Genomic DNA, 21,189 nt, shown 5'->3' on the forward strand with positions numbered 1-21,189 from the left:
GTCAAGACAGTCAATTAAACTTCTGACAGGAAAAGTTAAAGAAAAATCTTACAAACTTGACTTTTATTTCAAAAACTGCTATAAGTTAGTTGGAAAAACTCAAAATATAGTTTTAGATAAGTTTTTGTTATGTTTGTGTAATAAAATCTTGTCAGAAATGATAAAAGGAAGCAGAGCAAAAATGTTATGCTGCTAGCTGATCACCGTCTTTATCAAGTGGGTTTTAGTCAAATTTGTTTTCATTCAAATTCTTTCAAACATTTGATTTTCAGTCAAGTGCAGTTCAATCAAGTGATAATAAATGTTGCTACTATAAACAAGGCAGAGTAAGATAATGAAACAAAATGTTTACCTACAAAAAGTCAAATTAATTATTTACAACAAACCAGAGATTAACCAAGTGGTAAACAGTTCTTAACTTTCTGTTATGGAGATAATTAGAAGATAGCTTTCTTTGTTTAGTGTTTATCAGAAGTATTCCACACAAATCAAGCCTTAAAATGGCTACAATAAATTCCAAGGACAGTGATATATAGCTTTAAGGCACCAACAATAATCCAATCAGTAAGCAGAGCAGCAAAAAACATCTCCAACAAATCCCGTACTCATCAAAGCCAATTTTATTCTCAGAAAAACTTCTGACCCAGAGGCAGTTAACTACTTTCAACAAGGCAGATTAATATAAAGAAATGAAATATTTATGTACAAACTGTCAAAAATGTACTTACCACAAGCCAGATACTAATCAAGAATAAAATTTGCCACAGTTGTTTGGCAAGCTATTTTTCAGCATGACCAAAACATAAAAGTAATTGTTTTGTCTACCTCAGAAGGCTGGGGAGGCTAGAGGCCCGTTATGGCAAGTACTATGCTCAAATACTGATGTGCATTTTAAATATCTGTAGCCTACTGTCATAACAGAGTCATTTTTGAATCCCTATTAAAACATATTAAAAAACAAAAAAAAAACAAAGGGTGTAAGCAGGGAGGCAAGCTCCCCAGTACCCCCACACCCCCCGCTTTTTAAATATCCCAACTCCAAGATCGTACTACAGTGTAGGAAATGGAAATCTTCCATTTCCACACTGTATTGCACTGAAGTGCAATCTCAGAGTTGGTATATTTAAGTAGCAGGGGGTGTGAGGGGTACAGTGGGGCTTGCCCCCCTGCTTACAGCCTTTAGTTTTTTTTTTTTTTTTTTTTCTAAAATGTTTTAATAGGGATTTGAGGTTTTACTACTTCAATGACTAATGTTCAATGTTTAATGATTCAAAGTAGTAAAACTTCGATAATCTGATATAGATCCCAAGATTATACCTATATGAGCTTAGTTCAGTAGGGATCTACTTTACTTGCCCAAATGGCCAGTTTACCGACACCCATAATACTGAGATGAAATGACAGACAACACACTTAACCGATGCTGCAGTTGGCCGAATTAAGTTATCCCTACTATCCTGTTTAAATGCAGCATATGTCTATATAGAGTATGGCACAGTTATATAAAAAGAGCACTTTCCCTTTAATAAAACATACTTGATACCATGCAAAGATGGCATAAATAATTGAAATGGGTCCAGGTGTTATCAGAGATATTTAGAATGTAGTGCTTTCGCAATGAAATGAGGAAATGCTGGTGTTAGAGGGGTATCTGTATTACCTGGAGTGAAGTAGAGGAAATAAATGCCAGTGGGGCTGCAAGGAGAAGTCATTAAAATGTAAAGGCAGCGTGGTCACGCATTTAGTTACAGAAGGTGAGTAGCTGGTAAAGTCCATTCCACATCAGCACTGCAGTGATCCCACTGAAGTGGAACAGTATGCACTTTTTCATGACATCAAGTCTAGGGCTCAGTACAGTAGGGATACTCCTTGTTTGGCTGTAGATAATGCAATGGCATCTACATCATTAAACACAATGCATGGTATCCTTAGTAGAAAGGCCCTGTTACAGCAAATAGGTAGGGTTTGCAGATGTACCAACATTGTTGAACATTCTACCGATGTAACTTTGTTAAATATTGATTGTACTGCTTTCCCATTAAAGTCAGGTTCATTTTTCTACAAACATATGGCCAATACAACTACAGACACTACAGTATATGCCTTCACAACTGTCAGCAACCTGTATGATATGAGTAGGGCATGCATCTGGATGATAGACGGTACATTCTATAAAAGGGTGCAATGTGCCATCAACTATACAGTGTCCATGGACTGGTAAAACATGGGACGTATAATAAAGCTGTGCCATTACTCTTTGAATTAATGATTAAAAAGTCCCTGAAGTCTTATAATTATTTATGGCATTGTGTTTTTTATCTACTAAGTACAAACAGCTTTGAAAGTGAAGTACAACACATAATGTGTGACTCCGAGGTGGTGGCTTTGAAGACTATTAGACTGAATGTTGCAGGTGTACAGTCTAAGGGATGTCTGTTCCATTTTGGACAGAATGTGTGGCGAAAGGTACAAGCCTTAGGTCTAGCACCCTTATATAACTAAGGTCTGTTTCACAAAAACACAAAAAGCAATGGCAGACAAAATAGAGACTTATATAACTCTGACATGGGCTTTCAGTTGTCTGTCAAATCCTTAGTTGCATTATCTTTTTTAAAGGAATGTGAAGTTATGGCAACATTTCAGCAACCAAGGAACATATTTCCTGCTGGAGGACATGAACTAGTGAGGTATTTTGCTGACTGGTATGTGCACAGCAGGTTAAGGAAGTTTAATAGTAGAACATCTGCTTCAGTCAGGTTTCCTCCTTTGTTGCTGATCTCATTTTAGAACATATCATAGCTCAATGAACTGTTTCTGCCTCATAAGCAGAATTCTGTGAAAACGTGGTACAGGAGACTAAAATGTTTGGTGGGAACTCTTGCAACTGGCCTATCTGTTCTAATGTGTGCTTTGGCTAGACAAGCTATGTGTGAAAATGCCTACTGGATTTCTTCCTTCACCCAAGAAGAGGAAGTTATTACAGAGGCATGTGCAATTCCACAGTGCACTGAGTAACAGGGAGAAATACAGTGAACAACAGTTTGTCAAGGCAATTGCCAAATTATTGAAAATGTGAGTAAGAGGGATAACGTAGAATTTTTTGAAAGTGGTGTCTCACGACTGGAGAATGATCATCCATATTGCAGTTGTGTACTAGTTTTAAAGAGAAGGGATTTGTGTATTGAATGGACACATCCTTCTTGTTATGGTTTACCCTGCTCATTTGTCATCCTGTAAATAGAAGGTGTAACACTTGTCAAATATCATCAGGATTTCAGAAGGTATAGTGTACATGCAGTTCTGTTAATGGGAGAGTATTGTGCCAATCAAGTGGTGAAGCTGTTGTTTTCTATTTCTCAGACTGAGTTGCTGATGGGAATGTATCTCTGCTGATGGGAGTGTATCTTGTGGCCATACATCTATGATTGCAATAGCTAATGTAAGATTCGGCATGATGAGAAGTTTCTCTACAGTTATGTGCTAGTTTACCTCAGCGTTTACATTGGGATATGAACATTTGGATGTTTTCCATGTGTACTGCTATTGTCGGTGATATCAGAGTCGGTTTCTTTGGTGTTGGTTAAGTGGATGTCAGCCAACAGCAGCATTGGTTAAGTGTGTTGTCAGTCATTTGGTCTCAGTATTATGGGTGTTGGTAAACTGGCTGTTTGAGCAAGTAAAGTAGAGCCTTCAGTAGAAACATATTAACTGCAGCTTCCCCTTTCTGAGGCTGTTGCTCAGGAGCATGAGGGGGTTGAGGGTGGGAGGGCCTCATTGTAGGGGGATGACCTGGCTCTTTATTGGCAGGTAGCCTATTAGCATTGCCTGAGTTGTCCCAGATGAAGTTAGAGTACATAAGCAGGTTATAGAGTCAACACTGCAGAAAGCAGGGGCAGGTGTATGGACTAAATGAAGAGTCTCTAGGACTAGAATCAGTCACCTGGTTGACCACTACTATTGAGCAACAAAGGTAGGCTGTGGATCATACTACCCATCAATCCTATCCATCATTTAGTGATGTAACACAGTATTATATATCCTGGCCAGGGTAACAGACAGCATAGCACTGCTCATACCCCACACTGTCTATAGCCATGTGTGTCCCCTCCCCTCCCCTTGTGTCATGCTTTATACCCCTCACATTGTCCAGTCCTCTCTATAACAATTTCTCTGCCTTCTGTTTGATCTAATCATCCTATGTCTCCCCATTCTTACATGTGCACATTCATCTCTGTTTTTCTTTGTTATATTGAATGTTTCTGCTGACCTCTGCACACTCTCTACCACACCACTCCTACCCAGCTTTCCCATTCACCTTTCCCCTCTTTACATCTCTCTCTATATATAAAGAAAAAAGTAGGCCATATCTCCATGAAATGTTATTGCCTTAAGCCTATGCAGAAAGCTTGGGCAAACTCACCACAGTGGGCTGAAAATAAGCAGGTAGTAGGAGGATGCCCTGCCTGATCATCCATCATACACAGTCCTGTATGTTTCCTTCTTTTTGTCACTCTAGTTGCTGCCTTCCGCTTTATCTTATTTTCCATGCATACCTCTCCTCCAGTGTTATACAGCTGACAGATATCCACACTTGAGGACACCATACCACTGCTGTTGCAAATAATAGATGGCCATATAGATTTGCATGGTGCTCTATGCCACTGTTGAAGGAAGTGCTAACATATACAGCCTAGCTACTACATGTACTGTCTTATTTTTTAGAAGTATTGGTCTGTGAGCTCACATTTTCAGTTCTTGCATGATCTGTATAATCTACCATGTGGTCACTGTACAGATTATTTCTTATACATTACTAAACAGGGTTCATTGTATGGATCTCTGTACTTGCCTACTTTCACTATACAAGTGCTACTACTTGCATAGTTGCTACTCTGATCTTTTATGTATCCTGGGAAAAGGCATGTTGTGTCTCTGTCTGGATATTTAATCAGACTATGTGCAGCCATGCCAGTCCATGCCATGCAATGCCATGCCATGTAGTACCACCAAGCTGCATCAGGCATGTATAGAAGAGCATATCAACTCAATGAATCCATCTGCTGTCTATAGAATGGAGATTTATATATAAAACAAATTATGCAGAACTTGCATTGTAAGGTATAATTTATTTCTAGCATAATTTATTAATTATTCATTTGTAAAGGACAGTACTTACTGGAATGGTTTGATATTTCTCCTTCAGAGCATGGGACACAGTCAAAACAGCATATAGGCTGTCCCTTTCGATTGGATTTCCTATATCCTGGAACACAGCTTTCACTGCACACAGCACGGGGGACCTTGAAATAAAAAAAAGTTAGGAAGATAACATAAATTCTTCTAGTATAAGTTTAATGAATAAAAAGAAGAAGATGGTGCTGATGAGTAGTCATATGGTTTGTAGCCCACATGGATTCATGATTTTTGTACCTATTATATACATCACTTCAGCACTGAAAGTCATGTAACACGCCTTCCTCAAAAAATATATAACTTCTCACTGATGCCTAAGTAGTTTATTTAGAAAGATCCATACTTTCTTAATTCAGTACCACTTTTGGTGGTGGCTGAGTCATCAGTAGCACTGCAGAATGATGCAATGTTTGCCATTATATCCTCTACCAGGGCAGACAAATTACCAGCCAGAGGTATACCAACAGGCAACATAAGCATAAGAAAGTTTACCAAACAAGATATCCTGTGTGACTTACGATGACCAACTTAGACAAAACAATCTATATTTACCTTGACAAATAATATAAAGTTTTTCATTAAATGGACCTGAAGTAGTACTTTGCAATTTATTAATCTGATAAATCTAGAACATACACTGACTCTTTGGGAGATCATTTGGGCCTTATCTTATATGCTATAGTGCCAGTACAACATCTGTACCCCTGGATTCAATAAATTCTGTACAAGAATAAAACTATTCTTGCACAGAATGGTTTGTGTCCATTTAGCACAGCAGCAAACTTTGCATATTCATGAAGGTGCACTGCTGTACTTCCTATAAGGATATGAAACATGAACAAGTGCAGAGGGCATGTCCAATAACACACCCCCTGTAGTCAGAAAGTGCTGTACAGAACTTTCTAAATCAAACTGGCATAATATTAGAAATTTACTCTAACATTATGTGAGTATTTTACTGTCTGTGGACACTGAAATGGACACTGAAATAAACCTCAGCATGAAGAAAGCAATGCAGGGTGTGTGTGACAGGTTATGTGACACACTCCCTGCATTGCCAAAGTGCCGTACAACACCTCTGCAACCTGCTAAAGTAGGAAATGTGTGCAAATGCACAAATAATGGGGGATACATCCATCAAAAGGACAAAACACACATATAGCACATAAAACTGAGAAAATTGATAGAAAACAAGTCATGCATTAGCATGACAAAGGCACAAATTATGGAGGAATAAATAGTATATTAGGGACACGCCTGAAAAATTGCTCTCACACACTTTGAAAGTTGATAGAAAACAGGATATGTATTAGTCCCTGAAGGATAGAAGCCTGAAAGCCAAGTGAATGCCATTATTTCACGTTTGCAGTCCTCAATGAGTTGTCAGAACACCACGAGACTCATTTATATAACATAATAATATAATAATAATAATATATATTTTTTTTAGCCTAAGGAATGTTTGAGCGTAGCTAAGTGGGTGTGAGCATTGTGGCCATCTGCTCAGCATAGCTTAAACATCCCATAGGAGATAAATGCAAATATACAGATTAAATATCGAAGATGAGATAGTGTAGTGGTTAGAATTCCGGATTTACATGCAGGTGTTCATGGCTTGAATACCAAGTCATACAACTTACTTTTCCATGGGAAAGTAGTTTTAAATTATTTTTGTAAACTTAAATCATGTATAAACTGTTTCATGCCAATCAGGGTAGTGTAGCGGGTCCAAAAGTGAGATGTCAGTCTAGAAAGGATAGGAAACCCACATATAAACACAAGTACCCCATACAGTATAGTCACACAAGAATATAATTTAATGAAAGCACATAGGGGGATGTCATGGAAGGTAAACATAAAATTATAATATGTCAGTAATGATGAATCAGTCCCACAATCCTGATACTATATAAAATGAAATATGAGCATAGCTAAATAGTTCTCAGATATGCTAAGCTGGTGTAAGCATTGCTTAAATGTAAATGCTAAGCAATAAGTAGCCCAGCTAAGTGGACTTGCACATTAGTAAGCAGTGCTCAACATCTATTCCTTTAAGCACTGCCAGCCTTAGCTGAGCGGGCTTGCACATTGCTTAGCTTAGATCAGCATATTCAAAATGGTCCAATGACAGCAAAGGCTGGGAATTTGGCTCTACCTAAGCCTCACAAGTGGGAATACAGCCATAACCAGTTGTAGCTCATCCTTGCAGGCTCTATGGCTGGCATAGGAGAGGGTTTGTGCTTTTGTGCACAATGCTGGGGCATTCAGGAGTCTAGGGTCATGGCTGGACTCTTAGGGAAAGCCCATGAGGAGGGACTGCTGCAGGGTCAGTACCAGGACTCCCAATACAAAGCAGAGGCCTGGGACTGTCTTGCATGTGATCTCACCAATGCTACTGGCATCCCTTGAACTGGAGAGCAGCTCCGGCACCATTTCATTGACCTCAAGCATCAGAAAAGGGAACTTTTGGGCCAGAGGACCAAAGACACATGGGCACAGAATGTCCCAGAAGTGTGTAAGTATCAGTATCAATTAATGTTTTCCAAAGTCCAGCCTGCGTGTGTGATTAATAGGTATGCATAGATGTTTCTTTATCTCCTATACAGCTGCAAATGAGAGGGCTGCGAACATAGACACCCATACCAGCAGGTTGCTAAGGCTGCTCTGGGAGGCTGGTGAGTACAACTCTAGCTTGTGTTGTTCAGGGCAAATAAATAGATAGGAGTAGAATGTCAACTGCCAGTAGATTAAAATGTGTACTGTGTGTAATGAATACATGAGACGTTACCAGAGTAATACTGATGAACAGGATATCTATCAATAAAAGTGCCAGTACCCTTCAATAAAACTAAAAACCCCAGACTGTTGTTTTTACATTGGCATGTGGTGGCATGAATCTAAATGTGTACAGGTTCTGCACAGCAACTATGGCTCTGACAGCATGAATTAACTGAGGCTAATCTGACAAAGAATGTGGAGCTGTAAAACAGTAGATCAACTATATGAAATGTTCCTTGCACCAAGATCTGATCCCTGAATAGTAATCTGTAAACTATTATACTCTATCCCCTACAGCAGTGCTTTGTGTTAACCATTGCTTTCCATTTGTAATATGTCAATGTATTATTACACAGTACAAGAACTATCTGCCATGCATGAATGTGAGAATTACAATGTCAGATTGTCCAACCAAGAGAGTATTAGGCAGAAAACAGTCAAGCAAGAAATGGCAGTTCCTCCACAGCTCGTTATGTTGGCATAGTTCAAATACCAGGAGTGGTAGTAAGCTGTATGCATTATTTCACCTAAGAATATGTGAATATGTGTAGAAACAGTCAGGTAGTGTTAAGAGACATTTCCTCCACAGGTCTGCCAGGTAAGGAAATGTTTCTATTAGCTGTAAGAAGGCTGTACTAATACACTGTGTACAACACTTCCACTGTCCAAACCCAAGACTGCAAATGACAGCAAGATAAGTACATACAACAAGCGGTTTATTCTAATAAATGTCCCTCAAGTGTCATACTGTCATGGCTAGTTGTCACCGCTGCAAATACCCAGGGTGACAGATAGAAATCTAGGTGGACTATGGCAGAAGCACACACACACACACACACACACACACACACACACACACACACACACACACACACACACACACACACACACACAGTATGAGTGCACATATATAACCCTGACAATGGGAATATGTGTAGAAACAGTCAGGTAGTGTTAACAGAAATTTCCTCCACAGGTCTGCCAGGTAAGGAAATGTTTCTATTAGCTGTAAGAAGGCTGTACTAATACACTGTGTACAACACTTCCACTGTCCAATGCTAAGACTGCAACTGACAGCAAGATAAGTACATACACCAAGCGGTTTCTTCCGATAAATGTCCCTCAAGTGTCATTCTGTCATGGCTAGTGGTCACCACTGCCAATACTCAGGATGACTGATAGAAATCCAGGTGAAGTATGGCAGTAGCACACACAAATACACACACACACACACACAGACAGCATGATTGCAGGGCACCCTTGTCACATATGTAACCTTGAATATGTAAATATGTGTAGAAACAGTCAAGTAGTGTTAACAGATATCCCCTCCACAGATCTGCCAGGTAACGAAATGTATGTATTAGCTTTAAGAAGGCTTTAGTAATACACTGTGCACAAACATTCCACTGCCCAACCCCATGCCATAGGTAGATGTAAAGGGTGTTCAACCTGGAGAGTAATGAGTAGAGTAATGATCAGTACAGGTGTGAACAATTGAAGCCTATACAGTTGTTAATTGACAACTCTCTCTCTTCCCCACCCTATCTGCACCAGTAATTCATACACATAATCAACAGGTATGTTTTTCTCCAAAAATACTGTTGGGGCATGTGTCCTATTGTTCTACAAATATCGAATCATTTGATTATTAATATACCCATACCCCAGGTATCATGTTGCTATCAATGTAACCTGCATGCCATTATAATGCCTACTGTTGTTCCATTTATGAATGTGTTCTGTTTGCTATGCAACTGTTTCAAATCTGTTGTTTTTGGTTAATTGGAACACCCATACATGCTGTTAAAACTAATTTTGAAATGTTTTGTTCATGACTATCCAACATATTTTGATAAACCTGAACACCATTACACATCTGGGAAGGCAGATCTCAGCAGATCCACCTGTCTCGCCTCATCTGGCCATGGCACTGGGCCCTAGCATATCTGGGACCCAACCCAGAATTTCCTCGTCCACTGGTCCTGCACCAATTTCAGGTGGAACTGCCTCAGGGGATAGGGCCCTCCCTCCCTGGGAGTGAGCACATATAGGAAAACATCACCCACAGCTAGGTCTGGGGTTTGGTGCATAGTGCCATCCAGAAAGAGTTTGGTGGACAAATGCACCAGATTGAGGGCTGCCTGGCACATCTTGAGGGTCAGCCTGCCTCTCTGTCCAGCCCCCACAGCCACCTCTGGAGCCATGAAGGTGCAGTGGTCACTGCCCATGGGTGGGGACCTCAGTCCCACTGTATCTATTTGGGGATTCATGGGCATCTCATTCCCAACCACCCTCCCTGTCCAAGGTGCTTACCCCCACATTTGTCATATACCACCCCTGCCTGCTGTCTTGTCTGTCTTCCTACCCAACCTACTTCCCAAATATACCTACTATCCTTCCCCAACATCCCAGTCTCACCTTACAAAAAGAGCATCTGCCCTCCCCCCAAAAAATTATGCCCAATACATAGCTGTCCATTTCGCACATGTGTCTAGTGGACACATGTTATCTGGTCCAATTGGTTTGACAACAAATTACTATTGTCCTCACCCTTCTCTCAGGGGTTTGAGTGTCCAAATTCACCTCCAAATTCTGTAGAAATTCACAGCTGTTGCTGTAAAAGGAATGGACAGCTATGGAACTATCCTACACCTGTCCTGCACATTCCTAGCTACTTTTCATACTGTACTTCCCTCTGCATGCACCTTTTTTCACCACTTTCCTATCGCCCCTTTTTCTTTTCTTTTAAAGAAATTAGCACAGGGGTAAGCTGAAATAAGCAGCGGTAAAGGAAGCTAAAATGGATTAACCATAGCTTGGCATCGCTTACCATCACTCAAACCCGTGCAAATCCACTTAAAAGTGCCTTAATTACTCTGTATCCATCACACCTTGTACTGCCAAGAAACAAAATAGTCAGCCCTACCAAGTCTCAAACACAGGATGCTGTGCTGTACAATCACAGCAACATACCACTACAACATCTGAGGTGTGTGAATCTGTAATGCTTTAAAAGCATATCATGTATTCTGGTCATTTAACATTAAGGGAAAAAAATCAGTCCCAAACCGATAACCCTGTACACTATAGTCATAACAATGTACGACTATACCATCTGAGCTGTAGGAATTAATGCTGCTTTTTTAAACATATAATGCAATAGAGGCATACAACATTAGGGATAAAGCTCTGTGGAATTATATATTATATATATATATATATATATATATATATATGTCTGTTGAAACATATATATGAAATAGTGGACAAAATATAGATATACATATATAAAGGAAGGGAAATATATATATATATATATATATATATATATATATATATATATATATATATATATAAATGTATGTACATAACATGCAGTGCAGTCAGACCTCAGAATCATCCCTCTCAACCAACAATATTTCAACTATTGCTGTTAGAAACGAACACATATGCTACAGCAACAGGATGTGTTTCAGCAGACAATTGCTGAAGGATATGAGAATGGAGACTGTAATGTTATGTCATTATTTACTGACATAAAGCCTTGGATCATCACAGTGATTTACCAGACATACAAATAAATTGTGGAACAGAACAAATGTATGGGCCAAACATCTGGACATTCTGTGAAAATCCTAGCAGTGGAGAGGTATGCTCAGAACCCCTTAATGCAATGAATCTGGACCAAGCCTGACAAAATAGGGGAGCCAAAGGCATGAAAATAGGGACATATCTATGTCCAGTCCTAAGTCCATATCTGGGGACTTAAATTTACTAGAAACAGACTGGAATAATATTGATTCAACAACGTTAGTAAAGAAATTATTTACAAAGTATATTCAGGAACAACAAATGCTTCATATTGTAAAAAAACCTACCAGGGGATGGAATATACTACAAATTGTTTGTGTTCCCAAAGAATTTTCTGTAACTTCAAGTCAAGTTTTACCAGCATAGATGTGCAGTGCTCATGGGGTCATAAAGGTCAATTTGTTGCTTGATAATTCTGCCAAACTGAAACCTAAGCCAATGCACGGAAGGTTAATTACAGATTACAGGGAAGCAAAACAGTTACTAAATAAAACTAACTGGAGTGAGGTGTTCAGTGGAAAAACTGCAGATGGAATGTGGACAGTTTTGAAAGAGAAATTGAGTGCAAAAAGTCAAAACATTTTTAACATCAGAATCTAGGCACGCAACATCAGGGGGGGTATATTTCCATAAGAACAAGATACCTGATTAAGGTGAAAGACAAAAAATATAAGAAATGGAAGAGAGGTCAAACTACAACTTTGAAAACTGAAATAAACAAGCTGGACAAACAAATTAAGCATAGTGTTAGACAAGATCAAGAAAAATTTGAAGTAAATTTATAAAAAGATATTGAGCATAATAGGAAACCTTTTTATAGATACATAAGGTGTGCAATGAGTAAGGATACACAAACTGATAAACTGTGCAGATTCTAAAATGTATTCTCAGACACAGCAGATTATAGATATTTATTTATTTATTTAACATTTGTTGTTGACGGAATGTCCCGTTCCATTCATAGAGCCTGTTTTCAGTGGAGGCCCGGGGAGAAATGCTCCAGATGCATGTCTTTGGAATGTAGTTACAAAATCTTATGCAAAATAGTTTGGCTCCACAAAAGGGGTGGTAAGTTGTCCTAGTGACATCCAGGTAACCCCAGATACTGGAATCAAATTAGATTATATTGAATAAGAACTGTACAAACTGGGTCCAAACAAAGTGCAGGGAGGAGATGGAATAAGTAACACTGACCTGAGAACACTTAAGCAAGAACTTACACTGCCATTACATCTATTATTCACTATGTCATATAAATATGGGGAGATTCCTCAAGATTGGAGGCATGCACTTATTAAACCTGTCTTTAAGGGAAAGGGGAGTAAGACAAACCCATAATCATATAGACCCTAAAGTCTACTTTCATGTTGTGGAAAAATAATGGAGAAGGTAATACTGGATAAGTTATTGTTAGAACTGGATAGGTTGGTACTTGAAATCAAATATCAGCATGCATATGTTGAAAATAGATCTATTTCCACCTGTAACATGATGTTCTATAACAATATAATAACAGCTATGAATGAAAAATTGTGCTGTGATGTGATTTATATAGATTTAACTTCAGCATTTGACAGGGTCATTCACAAAATGCTGATCAATAAATTAGTACAACTAGGTACTGATGTACTGTTGATAAGATGGATAGCTGCATGGCTTACAAATAGGACATGGCAAGTATCACACACCAGCTGGACAGGTGAAATCCTTGATTACAGTCAAGGTGTCCTACATGGCTCTGTACTAGGCCCTTACATATTTAGATTGTATCTTTCAGACCTTACTTTTTCATCTGAGGTGTTCTACAGTCTATATCCTGATGACCTGAAATTGGGTAAACTGATTACAAGTGTTACAGATAAGGCATGTCTGCAAAATAATTTGACTAAATTGACCATTTGGGCACAGGAGAATAATATGTTGATAAATACATCAAAAACTAAGCATATGAGATTTGGGAGACATAAAGTGAAAGGTGAATATTTAATACAGCACACAGTGATTGAAACTGTAGACTCATTTAAGGACCTAGGTATATGGGTAGATTCAGCTATGAGTTTTTCTAATCATATCAACCAATTGGCTAATGATAGTTATAGAGCTATAGGTTGTATAAAAAGATTTATAAAGTCTAGGAAAGCAAACATAATGAAGACATTGTTTGTTAGTTACATTAGACCCAAACTTGAGTATGGAATAACAATATGGAAACCCTAGAGGAAAACATGCATGAATAAACTGGAAAGAGTACAGTGGAAATATACTAAGGGCATCCATAGATGTTAAAATCTAAGTTATTATGAAAGACTAAAATATCTGAACTTGCACAATGTCTCTTACAGATATTTAAGAGGAGATCTTATTCAGGTATATAGGGCATTTAGGGACAACTATCTCTGGGAATGTTTGGGGTTATCAAAAAGTACTAGAGAATCATCAGATAACATATGTAGAAGATTCTATAGAAATGAGAAGTGTGCTAATTGGTTCTCTGACAGCGTAGCTGATGCTCGGAATAGACTACCAAATTACATTAAAGCAAGTACTAGTTTATATATTGTTAAGAACAGCCTGGACATTTATTATGGGAACAAGTGTTTTGGCATATTGGCAAGCTAAAAGGGCATTAATACCCGTTCTTCAAACATTTGTATGTATGTATGTATATCTAAAATATGCAAGTAGATAAGCTGAGAAAGTTGATGTAGTAACACTGTGTGTCCTAACATATATTGACTGAAATATCATAAGTCTGGGACTCAATTACTTTTCATTAGTTAGTGGCCTAAATCCCCACATCATCCCACTGATGTGTCAGGAATACATACCAGTTATGGGGGACCAGACCAATGATATTGGCCAGACAACTGGACATCCTACGTATGTGTGGATGTAACACAACATTAGAGAAACTACACTCAGCTAGCAAGCAACATTAAAACTACAATCAGACTGACATAAAACTACCCATATCCAGCTCTGGGGATGTACACATGCATTTGCAAATATAACAGGCACTACAGGGATGTAACGCTAGTGAAAAACAGACACTGGTGTAAACGTGCATACCCACAACCAATTGTACTGCAGTCACAGTGACATACCAGTAAGCAAACTGAACACTCGAGTATAATGGCTGTATGAGCAACAATATCCCATTTGCCACTAACACATTACCCCTACATATACTGCCCCAAGTTCCAGTGTAGTGGGAATCTTGAGGTGTTCCGTGACATATCACTGTCTGCCCTTATAAACATATACAGGCAATAGGGAACCAGAAACTGGAGCAGCATGCACAGTCAGATAGAAAGGGCCCATGACACTCACATGTAGCCCCTCCCTAAACAGCCCAAATAACATGTACACACTATACTGCTACACAATCCTGACAGTCTATTAATAATGTCCAGACATACACAGACTTTTCAAATGTACAGTTTCCCACAGAATGTATATGCACTGGACTCATATCTATGGCCGCTACCTTGTTACTTGCCTGGAGGTCCATGACATCACTGCGATGGTAGCAGGAATGAAGGCAATAAATAATAATAATACATTCCTCTGAACCTCTTAGTGCATGACATCTGGACAAAGACTGACATAATTGGGGAACAGAGGCTCAAACACAGGGGTATATTGGACATATTGTTGTTATAAATTTAGACATTTGCTGGTGTTACTGGGTTTGTTGTCACATATCTTTTCTGAGGGATATAAAGTCATATAACAGAATGGAAATCCCATGATAGCTGTCAAACATGTCACCCAGAAACTTATGAAGGACAGTAAGACCAACACGACACTCCCCCATGTCAGCTCTGGGAAATTACCCAGGTATATTCAAATATAGCATGCACTACAGGGATGGTACTGTAGGGAAAAGCAGATAGTGGTGCAAAAATGCCCACCCAAAACATTTTCACCACAGTCACAGCAACATACCAGTACCCAAAATGAACTGCAGAGTACAACTGTCTGAACAAACATATCCTGATTGTCAGTCACACACTGCACTGACATAAACTGGCCAAAATCACAGTGTACTGAAAATCCTGAGGAGTTACAGGACATTTCACAGTCTGCCCTACAAACATACAGACCTGACAGACTGTCAGCAGCTGTAGCAGCTTGCACAGTCAGATAGGTAAAGGATGTATGGCACTCACATCTGCTACTCTCCCTACCCAGCCAGACAAACATCTACACACAACACTGCTACACAATCCTAGCAGTCTGTTCACAATGGCCAGATATACATAACTGTCCTATGTACAGATTTCCACAGAATTTCCAGGGTGTAGAACCATAATCCTGGCCACTGCTGAATACCATGGCCAGGAGTCTGCTAGGTCACTGGCATGATAACTGGAGTGCAGTTGGTAATTAATGATATACCATACCTTTGCTCCTCACAGTGCAGAACATCTGGACAATGCATAATATACTTGGGGGCCAGGGGGCCAGAAAGAGGGACATATTACACATAATGAAGTTAGAAACTGAAACAGTAGCTGGTGTTACATGTGTTGTTCTAACATAACATACCTGAAGGATATGATGCCTGGAACATCAATGGATGTCAACATTTAGTGAATACAATCCTCACATTACGTTACTGACCACACAAAAACAGACGTTGTTTGAGGAACTGACCAAACATAAGAGGAACAACTCTGTCCACTCTGTGGACAGCATGCCAGTTGGGAGGTATGTCAGAGGCATATCACTGTCAGATGTCAAGTCACTCAGTAAATGCATGTCTAGATGAACCTTGTCAATCTAGCAACCCTCCATGTGTATAACAGCACTAGTGACATACAATCTGTACCGAGCTCTGCAGCTTTGTATCCAATGTTGTTGAGCTGTCTCCTCAAGTCCTGTACTGTGAGGTATTCCCACCTACTGTCTGTGAAGCTGTAGCTCCCATACCTTCATAATGTCCCCTGCACAGGCAAGGAAAAGTAGTAAAGCCCACAGGAAGGACATCCCATATGGTGGAACTAGCAGCAGTGTCCAGACCCACACCACAATACTATGTGGGCACCTACATAACTGTATGGCCTCAGCAATATCTGACAGGACAACATCAACCCCCTCAAGGTAGGCTGAACACCTGTGGTGGACAGCAGCAATACACAGTTATAATCATAGGTGGAAATAATTACCGGACAGGCCATGAAGGAACTGGTGCCTCATAGGCAGCCATGTCACCTTGTTCTGCACAAGAAAATAAGGTCACAGATGATGTACACTAAGGCTGTCTTTGAGTGCAAATTGGATACATCCACCAAGGTCAATCACAATGCCTTCCAAACATGTGTCTGCAATTCCACAGGCAACACACACATATCTGCTCTGTAGTGGCGGTCAGTAACACATATGCCATAGATATAGGCAACTGGCTGCAGACAGGTGAAGTGTAAAGTTCACCCCCTTGTCCGCCATAGTTACACATGTGCATGTACAGTACCTGTCCCCCTCCCCTCATGATCAGGAAGCAGGTCTGAAATGCCCTCTCAAAGGCAACACACATAGGTGTCCATGGGCCTGATACCATTCCTGGCTGCATCCTACATGAACACAGGCATGGGCTCTCAGTCCTATTCTGCAGTGTAGTCAACCACAGCCTGAGCGCCGGTGTCATCCCATCTGCAAATAGTACAGACAGAAAGTTGATAGAAAACAGGTTATGCATTTGCATGAATGTTCTGAGCGATACATGTTTGAAACTAAAATGTATGCCATTATGTCATGACAGCAGTCCTCAATTACATGGCCGAAAGCCTCAATACTCTCCCTCTAATATAATAATATAATATTAATATGCAATAGGAGATAAATAAAAATATAGAGGTCAAATCCTCAAACCAAGGTAGGGTAGTGGTCAGAATCCCAGCTTTGCATGCAGGCATACACAGTTTGAGTACTACAAAAGACAATACAATTTTACATGGGAAAGCATTGTTAAAAGTATTATTTTCATATCAAAATATGTGGTAATTATTTTTGTCATCCAGGGTAGTGTAGCTGGTGTAAAATGAAGTGTGTGTGCATATAACATGTGAAAACACCATGTATACATGTGTCCTATACAGCATAGTTACACCCCTTGCTAATGTAATGGAAGCACATTTTATATTTTATAAGAAATATATAAAAAAATATAAAAATATAATATAATATGATATTATAATAATATTATAAGGATATAATTAATATTATTATTACATAATATAATATAATAAAATATAATATAATATAATATAATATAATATAATATTATTATTACATAATATAATATAATATAATAAATATAATATAATATAATATAATATAATAAAACATAATATAATATGATGTAATATAGAAATATATATAAAAGATATTTTATAAAAATGAACTGTGAACAATGGTTAGCTATGCTTAGCAGGTTTAAGCATTGCTCAAACATGAATGCTAAGCAGCACGTATCTCAGCTAAGTGGATTTGCACACTGGTAAATGTCGCTAAGTGAAGCCAACACAGATTAAGCATCTGTACATTTAACCATGTGTTGGCATCACTTAGCGTCACCCAAACCCATACAAACCCACTTACAACTGCTTAAAACTGCTTTACTCACTCTGTTTCCATCAGCCACTGTTCTGCCTAGCAACAAAATATGCAGCTCTGCTAAGTCTCAAACTCAGGGCTCTGTACACCATATTCAGAACAATGAACCACTACAGCATTTGAGTTGCAAAGCCTGTTGCTGATTTTTCAAACATATCATGCAGTAGAGTAATTCAACAGTAGGGAAAAGATTCTGTAGACTCAGTCATGTTGTATTTATACATATACACATGTATCTATGTATGCAGATGCATATATATATATATATATATATATATATATATATATATATATATATATATAATATTTAATATAATATGGAAAAATATATACATAACTAGAGATATACACATAAAATATATATACACACACACACACACACACACACACACACACACACACACACACACACACACACACACACACACACACACACACACACACATATATATATATATATATATATATATATATATATATATAGGTAGGTACTAAGCTATCTGCCCAACGGCATTTATAAGCCTAGCCAGAATGTGTTGGCTTTCGCCTCCCTTTTAGATTAGTTTCCTGAGCCTCTGTCCAGCAGGGCCATTGAAGTGATCCCAGGGTTAAATTTATGATTTCTCATCCACTCGTCAAGATTTCTCTTGAAGAGAGTCAGTGAGGGGCTTTGCCTAACATAGATTGGGATTCTATTCCAGAGCGAGGGAAGTCTCTGGGATAGGAACATATCCCTCCAGCATGTCCTATTTATTGTTGTGCTGAGGTTTAAATTCCTAGAGCGTGTGGCTCTTTGAGATTTGGTTTTCTTGAGGTGGAGCATGTCCATTAATTTAGAGTTAGACATGGCCTTGTACGTCAGACAGAGATCACCTCTGAGTAGGCGGTAAGCAACCGAATAGAGCTGGAGTTTCTTTAGTCGAGCTGCATAGGGCATCTGTTTGAGGCCCACAATCCTCTTGGTGGGGTACTTCTGTGGTCTTTCCAGCTGTTGCAGGTGTCAAGTAAGGTACATCCCAAATGGGGCATTGTACTCTATTATGGGCATGATGAGCGATGAGTAGAGGGGCACAATGACCTCTCTTGATCCAGATGTGAACCCTTTCGTGATTAGGTGGGCTACATAGAAGGATTTTCTAACCACTTTGGCAATGTGATTATCAAATGAGAGGTTGCTATCTACTTGGGTCCCCAGATCCCTAATAACATCTTCCGTACTTAATGGATTACCACCTATGTGGTAGTTCGTGGGCACTTTGTTTTTCCCAAAGGGGATGACTATGCACTTTTTGGCATTTAGCTTGAAGCCATGGTTCTGACACCAGGTATTCGTCTCCGTGAGACCCTTCTGGAGGAATTCTGTGTCAGCTTGAGAGTCGATTATAGCCCCCAGTTTGCAATCATCTGCGAACTTGGTCAGCCATAGTCCACCCGAGCTTGCCTGTGCCTCAGAGAAGTATATACCAAACAGGAGGGGTCCCAGGACTGATCCCTGTGGGATGCCACTTGTAACCGGTTTAGAGTCGGACATGGCACTTGCAACTCTGACCATGTGAGTTCTATCCACGAGCCAGTTGGCAACCCATCTCGTGACATAGGGGTTAATGTTCAAGCTGGTAAGCTTATCTATAATGCCAGTGTGGGGAATGGTGTTGAAGGCCTTTGTGAGATCCAGGTAGGCTGTGTGGACTACCTTTCCCTCATCTATGGCCTTGGTAACCATTTCAGAGAAGTCAACTATGTTTATGAGACAAGATCTGCCTTTAACAAAGCTGAATTGGGTAGGGCCCAGTTTCTGGAGGTTCCCAATGTCTCTGTTAATGAGTTCCATGATGATGCACTCCATAGCTTTGCAGACCAGGCTAGTCAGGCTTATAGGGTGATAGTTTCCAGGATCTGTTGTGGCACCACCTTTGTGGAGTGGAATAACTGTTGCTGTATGCCATTCTTTGGGTACATAGCCTGTGGTAAGGCTGAGTTTGAACAGTGAATTTAGGTGAGGGTTTAGTTCATTTTGGAGCTCGTGTAAGACACAGCCTGGGATACCATCCAGTCCCATTGATGCTGTGTTGTTGGCTTTGGAGAGGGCTGTTTTCACCTGTGTGTCGGTGACGTCTGGGGCTCTACATTCTTCTGGGATGGACACAGGCCCTTTGGAGGTGGGGGTAAAGTTTGCACTGAACCTGTCAGCCAGGATGTTGGCAATGTCAGTTGGTTCAGTGCATTTTTTGTCATTTTGCACTAGCTCAGAGCAGATCTGAGAGTTGCCACCTAGATTCTTGACATAGCTAAAGAAGGCTTTGTGATTATCTTGAGTCTTTGTCAATTTTTCTTTCAAAGCTGGCCTTGGATGATTTTATGAGGGATCATAGGGCTGGATTCATGATGGCTTGCATGGAGTCTAAGAGTAGAGTAAGACTCCATGCAGCCACCATGTCCGACGAGCGATCCAGGAACAGCCTCTAGGGTCGTGTAAGAGAGCTTCTAAAACGGCTCTTACACGGACAGGGCTGGGATATGCAAATCACCTCAATTGCAGGCGAAAGGCATGCAAATGAGGTAGATTTGCGATTCAAGAAACCTGAACCTGTCCGAGTAAGAGCAGTGTTATTTGAAGAAATGTACTCAGTTGACAACTGAGTACCATTCTGCAAATAGCAAAACGGAGCCGTGATAGCTCCAAATAAAGGTTGCATCCAGTGCAGGAAGCATGCCAATGGCCAAATATATGGCCATTGGAAATGTTCCCTGATGCAAAATTAAAATAAAAATATATATATTTTTTTTCGCTGATTTCTGATGTTTAAGCATAGGGCAGTGCCGCGCAAATGGGCTGTGCTCTAAAACACAGAATACTACAAATTAAAACCCACAAATGTGGATTTTATTGAAAGTGGTAATGTACAATGTAAGGGAATGGCAGGCTGAAGACAAGATGGCCACCGAGTAGAGGTTGCTAAGGAGGGAAGCACAGTCTAAGACATGTAACCAAGCATTAGTAGGCAA

General features: G+C 39.6%; 1 protein-coding gene across 1 annotated transcript in view; it reads right to left on the reverse strand.

Annotated features, from left to right (window-relative positions):
- LOC122814115 (extracellular calcium-sensing receptor-like) overlaps window positions 1-21,189 on the reverse strand; it is a 179,485-nt gene that overhangs the window by 71,192 nt on the left and 87,104 nt on the right. The window contains exon 3 of the mRNA XM_044086729.1: window positions 5,177-5,300. Within this exon, the coding sequence (XP_043942664.1) occupies window positions 5,177-5,300 (124 nt within the window). The remainder of the gene's footprint in view (window positions 1-5,176; window positions 5,301-21,189) is intronic.

Source organism: Protopterus annectens, chromosome 10.part0 (assembly GCF_019279795.1).
Source record: "Protopterus annectens isolate FY-2018-M chromosome 10.part0, PAN1.0, whole genome shotgun sequence".
NCBI lineage: Eukaryota > Metazoa > Chordata > Ceratodontiformes > Protopteridae > Protopterus > Protopterus annectens.